This window comes from Aplysia californica, unplaced genomic scaffold (genome assembly GCF_000002075.1).
Source record: "Aplysia californica isolate F4 #8 unplaced genomic scaffold, AplCal3.0 scaffold00348, whole genome shotgun sequence".
Taxonomy (NCBI): Eukaryota; Metazoa; Mollusca; class Gastropoda; order Aplysiida; family Aplysiidae; genus Aplysia; species Aplysia californica.
In genome coordinates this window covers 263,053-271,668 of record NW_004797618.1, presented here as the reverse complement: position 1 = coordinate 271,668, position 8,616 = coordinate 263,053, and the positions used below count along the sequence as shown (strand labels likewise).

The 8,616-nt window shown below is 37.6% G+C and overlaps 1 protein-coding gene across 5 annotated transcripts in view; it reads left to right on the top strand.

Moving 5' to 3' along the window:
• The window catches only part of LOC101863829, a 26,967-nt gene extending 18,678 nt beyond the window's left edge, over nt 1-8,289 (top strand). For all 5 annotated transcript variants that reach the window (XM_005102905.3, XM_013085133.2, XM_013085134.2 and 2 more), the window contains exons 2-10: nt 102-610; nt 1,172-1,334; nt 2,252-2,392; nt 2,928-3,151; nt 3,796-3,917; nt 4,379-4,438; nt 6,113-6,235; nt 6,952-7,071; nt 7,410-8,289. In XM_005102905.3, coding sequence (XP_005102962.1) covers nt 102-610; nt 1,172-1,334; nt 2,252-2,392; nt 2,928-3,151; nt 3,796-3,917; nt 4,379-4,438; nt 6,113-6,235; nt 6,952-7,071; nt 7,410-7,580 — 1,633 coding nt within the window. In that variant the 3' untranslated portion in view covers nt 7,581-8,289. The remainder of the gene's footprint in view (nt 1-101; nt 611-1,171; nt 1,335-2,251; nt 2,393-2,927; nt 3,152-3,795; nt 3,918-4,378; nt 4,439-6,112; nt 6,236-6,951; nt 7,072-7,409) is intronic.
• Nucleotides 8,290-8,616: the final 327 nt, after the last annotated feature.

Here is an 8,616-nt window from a genome sequence, read left to right as displayed (position 1 = left end):
TTATTATTATTGTTATTAGGCCTGCTGTTGCTATTATTATTGTTATTACTATTATTATTATCACTAGAAAAATCTTCACTACATGTTCTTCTACTCTGCAGTAAAAACAGCTTCAGAACATCGAACCTCCAAGATTTATCAAGCAGCCCCATCCTGCCTCTGATCCCAAGTGGCTCGCCGCCCGCTATGTCTTTCAACGGAGACTCCACAGACAGAGTTCCAAACGGCGCCATCAAAAGTGGGAACCTCAGCCTCCACAATTACCACAACAACAACAACAACAACAATGACCCAAGCTGTCCGCCACCACCTGCTCACCGGAAAGTTCCTGTTATTTTCACGAAGAAGGCATCTGTTAATATGAACCCAATGCCTGATGATGATAAGGCGCTTCATGGTCCCACAACTGCGACAACAACTTCATATCAAGATACGAAAGAAAGGGAGACATATGACCATGATCCATACCTTACTCCATCTGACCCTCCTTTCTATATGGAATCCAGTTTCTCTTCCCTGAATGATTATCCACAAAGCCCGACTAGTGAGGCTAGTGGCTTCTCAGATAACCTGAAGATGAGAGGAAGACGAAGTCAAAGATTTGATTCAGGTAAGAAATCCTACAGTTTTGACTATAATGATCGATGATAATTGCATTTACATAGTGCATATTCACGCTCTCCTTGCTCTGTGCACCCAACAACTATCATTATCCCAGCAGACCTTAGAACACAGCTCAGAACCATTCTCGGCTTCCCAGGAAGTATACAGTGCAAGCTGCAGATTTCACATGATCAAACTATAGCTAACTTTCGCTGTCTATAGCCAGGTAGGGCCTACATATTCCCACCTGGGTGAAGTGAGGAAAATTTGTTGAAAGTGGCGAGTCCAAGAGTCTTAGTACTAGGCCACCTCCTTATCTTTTCTCTATCTTATTAAATTGTTGGAGGGTAATCTAAGAAAAAAAGTTCAAGATTAATGTCTTTGTTTTATTTTACATCAGGATGCATAATTTCTGATTTTTAAGACAGTTGCACGAGACAACGATTTGTTGTCGTTTATCTAAACCTTTTATTCTATACCAAATATTAGTAAAAACTTGAACTTCAGTTGTCAGTTTCTTCGATTTCATTATTTTGACGAGCGCCTGATTTCACCTCACAAATTACAGGTGTAGAGGACTGTGATTCTTTGAGAGGCTCCAAGACCGGCCTGGCCAGCTCAATGCCCGCTGCCACATCTTCTGCGTCTTCTTACCCAAGACTGTCCACTCACTATGAGCAGCACTACGAAGACATAGACCAGTACAGAGGAAATAACAAACCCATCCAAAGGTAGAGTTGTTGGGGTTTTATTGAGTCGGTTCATCATCCTTTTGAAATTGCATTCTGTTGGTTAAGAGGTTCAACCTCCCTCCCCGAAGGGCTCAACCAAACCAACCTGCCCTTTTATGTTTTCATCCTCTAATTTATTCCAATTATTTGACATACGTAACATATATATATAGTATTGTAACCTATCTCAACCATGTTAAGTCCATGTAAGCAGCTCTTCACTATAACATCACCATTTCTTAGTATCATTTATTTAAAACTTAATTTTTTTCTTTGTAATTCTTAAGTTTGAAATTTGGAAGAAGTTATTTTAAAATGATAGAATTTTTTAAAAAATTTAATTGGTCAGCGGTCAAGTGTTGGGAGCGCGCGCGCGCGGGGGGTGGGGGTGGGGTGGGGGGGTGGGGGTGGGGGGGGTGGGGGGGTATAATAGCACCTCTGAAAAGGGTTGCCTTTCAATTATAAATAAATACATGTACTTAGTTAATATTTGAAGTAATGATTTTTTAAATTTTAATGTGGGGTTTTTTTATGCCCCCATCTGCACAACTTAAATCATTTAAGAGGCAGGCTTTGATCCTTCCAGTTTGGACCAACCAAAAGGTGAAAGAGATTCTAAGTCCCTTCAGAAAGACTGAGATACTTGTTACAAATTTGCCTGACATGAGAACTGAACTCAGGTGTGGTGATGTGACAATGAAACTGTTATAAAATAGCTGAACCATGGACACTAGTAATGATTCTTCTGATGTACATACTTGGCACATATGGCACAGTCTTAGAAATTGAAAAAACTATATCAGATTTTTAAACATAAATTGTGGCTGCTGAAATGAGATAAACGCGATATGTATTTGCTTTTATATGATATGAGTAAATATGGATAAATAATAATTAATTTTATGTTGATCTTTCAGAAGTAGCACAGACAAAACTGCTTTGAGCAATGACTTCCGAACTCCAAATGAGTTGCTGAGACTTCCACAAGTGAATATTGCAGGAATCACACACTCTGACAGTGAAGATGGGGATCATATTCAACCTGCCTCCATTGCTGAGTATGTTAATACAGATGATTAATCGTTCTGCATTTGCACCATAACTTTTTCTTTAAAGATTTCATAATTTTAACTCAATTATTAACCATAAGGTTATTCCTTCATTGATTATAATAAAAATATGACTAGCTCATGACATTTCATAACATTTCTTTTTCTTCCATTAACACAAAATTTATCCCTAAGTTTTTATCTTCAAGTGCATAAAAGTGGATATCAATGAAAGTGACAAGTTGCTTTTCTAAATATTTCAGAGCAATTTTCTTTTCAAGCAATGTTATGAATGATTCTCTTCCACAATTCATTCTTGGAGCCCCAGTCATAATCTCCAGAGCAGTTCTCGCTCTGCACTGATAAGACAGTAAAATCTTGGTAGCAGTATATATTGGAATTGGCTTCTTTATGTACAGTTTGTGGCTGTTAATGAGTGACTTACACTTGTAGCTTGGTTATGTTCATTCCTAGAAAATACTGTGCGTGAAGATTGTTTGAGTAACACATAATTATTTTAGTCAAACAATTTACTTTCTTACAGGATGGTATCATGTCCAACAAGGGGTCAGCAAACCTCAAATCGTGAGGTCTACTCTCCATCTGAGTCTCACCTGTACTCACCCTTGGAAGGACACAAGCCAGTCCCACTTGGGACGTCCTCATCCCCCGGGCGTGGAGCATGTTGCTGTCTTGCTTTTGCCCTTCTCATCCTTTTCTGCATTTCCATGGCAGCTTTGGGTATCAGCATTTATTTACTGTTGAACAGTAAGTATAGATGATTGCTCAACTTTAAACTTAAACCCCTTCGTTGTTAGAGGGTGTGCATTCCTACTGTCAGAACTGATTTTCTGCTAAGCTTATTTGCCAGGAAAACAGTCTTGTCGTCTCAGTGTCTGTGGACTTGCTATCATATCTGGCCCACTAATGACATGTTCACACCCTGGGTCTTCGATACTGTCACTTTCCCCACTTTCCTCATTCCTTATATTCCCCATCTTACTCATAATTTCAAACAACTTGCAAATCTTAATCAAAAAGTGATATTTGCTGCCTTTTTTAAAGTCTATTGGGTGATTATGCAGTTCTGAATACAAATTCACGTAGTATGTGCGGCTAAATGTCTATACTGAAGAATAATAACAAAATGATTAACATGACATACATGTGAGCAACCAGAACAGCAAATTTAGCCTACTTCCTCCCTCCACAAAACCAAAAATTACACATTTGACATGCCAGGTACATCGCAAATTAATTTCATGAGCATATTTTATGTTTTCGTTTGCCTGCAGAATTTTATGTTTCAGTGACTGAACCAGCTAAGTTATGAAATTAATCAGGAGCAACATGACATCTTTGAAAAATGTTTACCTGGTTTTTGGAATTGCGTTCTTTTATTGTATTCTCAGATCAAAACGGAAATGAAGCGAGAGCCCTACCCTCCACATTCAGCACATCATCAATACCTTCCGTCAGCAGCGACAACACTCTTCAACAGCTCAAGGAAGAAATCAATTTGCTCAAAGCTGAGGTATGCCTTTTTGTCCAAGTCTGAGTTATATGCTCCTTTCAACACATTCAAGATATATATGTGATGCAACAGGGACTGCTTGCCCAATGTATCCTACCAACTAAACTTAACTTTGTGCTGTTGCACACCCTTTTCTTTTTTATGTTCTTTATCTTGAATTGTCTTAAAAGCAATGAATCCGAAAAGGTGAAGGGTTGGTGGGCACTCTTAAGTGGTTTTTCTCCTTCTTTCTTATCAAACATCTATCATCCTTTTCTCTCCTCCTTCTTTTCTTTGTATGTTACTCTCTAGAAACACCTCTAATCTTCAGCTCTTATATGATGTATTTATGTTGCTAGTACTGTAAAACTCTTACTAAAACACTAAAACTAAAACTTGAAAAAATATAATATGCATTCATAAATTCAGTTCATTTCCATGTCTTTCATGTGTATTTTGTATGTATTTTCCTTCTGTTTCAGAACTATGAACTCAGAGAACTTGTAAGAGATCACAAATTAAACTTGAGCCTTAAAATTCAGGTGAGAACAATAGAGGGAAACATTTTGAGAAGAATGCAATCTGCTTATCATGCTTCGATCTTAATTAGACTTGAGAAAACAGAACATTATGATCGTCAACATAAGTGCATTTTACCTTTCCCAAGAAATGTTTGTAAATCTATAACAAGGGGACTGGTGTGCTTGCAGTTTTTATTTTAGTCATTGTGTAGGCCACTGCATAGGTTTAACATCCCTTTCAACTTTGTAAAGCTATTTAAAAGGTGGGGCACCCCCCCGGGGCGGTGCTACTGACTGAAGGGTCTTTAGGCCATTACATAACATGTTCTTATGCTCAGTAGAATTGTAAATGGGCTGATTCACCAGTGTCATGCTCATTGTGCCTGAACTGCAAGGAGGAACCACTGCTTTTTCTTTCCAAATCCTTACTATCGTCATTTACCTCTACTTCTTTTGTATGTGTTTGTCACACTCATGTGTCCTGATATTTCCGGGGTGCCTTGATAGTTGAAGCAGACTGTGCTGTTGAAGTAAGAGAGGTGAGCAGAGTAAGCCTGACTCCCTATATGGACTTTTCTGTTGACATCCACCCTTTGGCTCTCATATGACGTTATGCAGTTGCCAGCGCCGTAAAAGCTCTACTGAAAATTTTTTTAAGAGGTAGGGGCCTCTGAATTGAATGTCCAATAGGACTAATCCAAAATGGATAGGGGAGGGGGCAGGGGTTTGCCTTAAAATTTCCCCCAAAGAACCGAAGTTTAAAATGCCCCATAGGGGCTTTGTTTTAGGTACTTCAAATAGGCTACTTTAAATATTGTGTGTGGCTCTTTGAAAACCTGCAGGAAGGTTAGGCAAGTTATTTTAAGATATCTTTTAAAAGAAATCTAGAACTTCATTTTGTCTCAAATGAAGTTTTTATGAAATACAGAAAGATAAATCTTGAGTACATCTTAATTTTAAGAGGTACTCGGATTATAGGGTGAATAAATTTTTAGTTTTTATGGAAGACAAAAAAAAAATGACTGCCAAATTTTGCTCAGTCCGAAACTTCTTACAGCTGGGGATGGATATCGCATGCATGAATATTACTTAATTCAAAGAAGTCAGTCATTATAAATGTTCATCTTCAGATACATTTTCCCGGAGTCACACACAGCTGATGGCTATGAGTTGTATCCATGCAACATTTTTCTGTTGGTGTTGCCTTTGCGATTTATATGTAGCGTGTTATTATTTTGATGGGAGACAAGCACAGTGTCAAATGTAATTTTGTTAGTTTGTCTTGAGTTTGGTTCATCCAAGTATTGTGTCTACAATAGGCCTACTAATGATTTTAATTAAATTACAGTCTGTAGAAACATGAAAGGTGTTAAATGGTGACTGCATGAAGTGATTTTCATTGTAATTTTCTTATAGATTTCATTGCACAAAATAAATCCATGGGAATTTCTTATAGAGAATATTGTTCTATTGTTCAAGTCATTGAAAATTTTTACTTTGTTTTTCTCAAATTGGCAAGTTTCTCCCTTTTTATATTCAAGATACTGGATACTATAACAGAGTACTACAACAAGCAAATAGGGTTGCCCTCAGTTTGAGCAGTTGAAGGGGACTAATCATACAAAGCACATGTGTCATCAAGATATATTATACTTGCTGACATTATTATAACTCCACTTTCTATCATATTTCCAGCCATTGGAGCAGGATGTGTCCTATCTTGTGTCCAAGCAAGACAACTTCAGCAGCACTCTTCACTCTGTGGAAACAAGATTAGAGACACAGATAGCTGAGATCTCTCTTAAACCTGGACCACAGGTAGGTTGACATTTGTGTGATGGCAATAGGATACCTTTCCCATTGGTTTGTTTTCTTAATCTTCGTCTGTTGTCTCTAATACAATAATTTGTCAGAGTATGTTTAATCTTGTGGTTGTGGACTTGATAATGTATTGGTCACCTGTCCAGATCAAGCACAGCAGCCTGTATTGTCAGGATAGTTAAATGGTTAAGACTAATTAAGAGCCATATGTTAATCATTAATGGCAGTTTTACAGGATTTGTAAAAACTTGAACTGTGACTCTGAAGATTTAGAACCAGTATCTGTAGCTGCTAATCAATTTTGCTATCAATGTGACTTTGTTCCTGCTATCATGGCTCTGCCCGTTTTGATTTGTTTGCTTTTTACTATCAGTGTTCAGGCAGGTCTCATTTCCTCTGTTTTTTTAAACTATCAGGCAGGTGTCACTATTTTTTGCTTTGAGAGAAATTATTGTTCTGTACATACTTATCTATCTGTCAAGTAAGAGTACAAAAATGTTTTCCCCTATGTTCACATATTTGGAAACCAAACAATTTTAAACGAAAATTATGTTATATGGTTTGTGTACTTAAGTGATGTTTTTCCAACATAATTTGATGAAAACACAAAAGTGTGTGAAGTAGTCTTAGAATCACGTTGAACAAAAGACAATATCTCTTGCGTTGAAGAAATGAATATTGAATACTCATTGACAAACTCTTTTTTTCAACAGGGTAGGCCAGGTGTAGCAAATTTTTCGCTGTGCAGCTTTCATCAATTCATCAAGTCAGCACCTTCGTCATCCTCTCGTTTCACTGACACTGACTATTATCCTAATGAAGAGATTTTAAATGTGAGTACTGCAAATTTACAAAAATGTTACCATGACCCTTCCTTTCCCCCCCCCCCATACCCCCATACCATTATCCTTTATTAGAACATATTAAGTTTTTAAATATAGCCTTATGATATCATTATCATCTGTATGTTTTTCTCTGTGTAAAGATTTGCAGATGTGTGAGTGGTGGTTGCATGGTAATTATGTTGATGGATTCTTATATTTACGAGCAATAGAAGCTCTGGTGCTGAAGCTTTGACTTTCAAACACCGAAGTTTTACTGTTGTTTTCATTGTCAATTCAGCAGCTAGTTGACTTTCACCTTTTAAATTTGTCTTCTTTTCTCTTCCCAGAAAACATTTGTCATTTTTGCCTATTGTTCCTACAACGGAGCAACATCTGTCCAGTTGGAGAGCAAGAAAGTTTCAGAGCATTACCAATACCGTTGTGTGTGCAGAGGTTACGCGGGAGAAACTTTGACACGCTGTGGCATCCATTACTGGGCATGTCCAAGGGAACAGTAAGAAAAAGAGAAAAGTGCAATGGATTCACCATGTCTCCCAACATTCTTCCACAAGTGAAGAAACGGATGCATATGATCATGATTTGCCACCCATTTAGCTGTTCAAAGGCACTAAAAAAAACCAGGTATTATCCAGGTCTTGTCTTGTCACTGGTATGTTAAAGTTGAGAAAGTCTATAGTGACTATACAGATTAAGATGAGTTCTAACGTCTTATGGAACTGGACTTTTGTCGGCTTGAAGATGAAGCACAACAATCTCAATTGTGAGGACACCAGGTTGAGACGGAAAATACTGTCGAAGCTGTCCATGATGGTCACCCATTGTCAAAGAAAAAAGTGTTCGCCTTGGACATATGGGACAGTGTCATCATATTGTAAAAAAAACAAAACTCAAGGGGATGATTGAGAAGTGGTCATTTGTACAGGTCATTGTTGGACAGGCAGCCATTAGAGCAGATTCAACTGTATTTGAAAAAAGACTTAAAAACTAAGAAAATCCTGCTCCCAGCTGGGTATGAACCTAGATCATCTTCTTGTCTGTAGGAGCAAAAGACAAATAGAGAGAAAAAAGGGTTAGGTACCTAGGATCAGGCCTCCTTGTCAGCTGGAGTGGCTTTCTCTGTATTAGGAGAAAACCTTAATATTTACCCACTTCTTCACTTGTGTAACTCGCCGTGATTGAAAATAAAATATATATGCATTATTCAAATTTTCAAACTGTGTATTATAACTATATGTAGCCTAATATTGTTCAAATTCACAGAGAAAATATACATCTGTTTCAAATAGTGCAAATTTTCAATCATCTTCAGCTTCAGATGACCTTTAGCTCATGCCAGTGTTTCCTCAAACATGCTGTTTTGCACTTTGAGGTGAAAAGAATAAGCTATTGCATTTGATGTTTTTATTTTTAATGTGTTATTGTTGTACACATCCAGCAGCTTCAGCACTTCTGCCCAGTGCCATACAGTGGGTATAAATACAGGCATTTTGTGTTGGTTTTTTTTCTCTCAAGTGGACTGTCAGGAAAAATTTG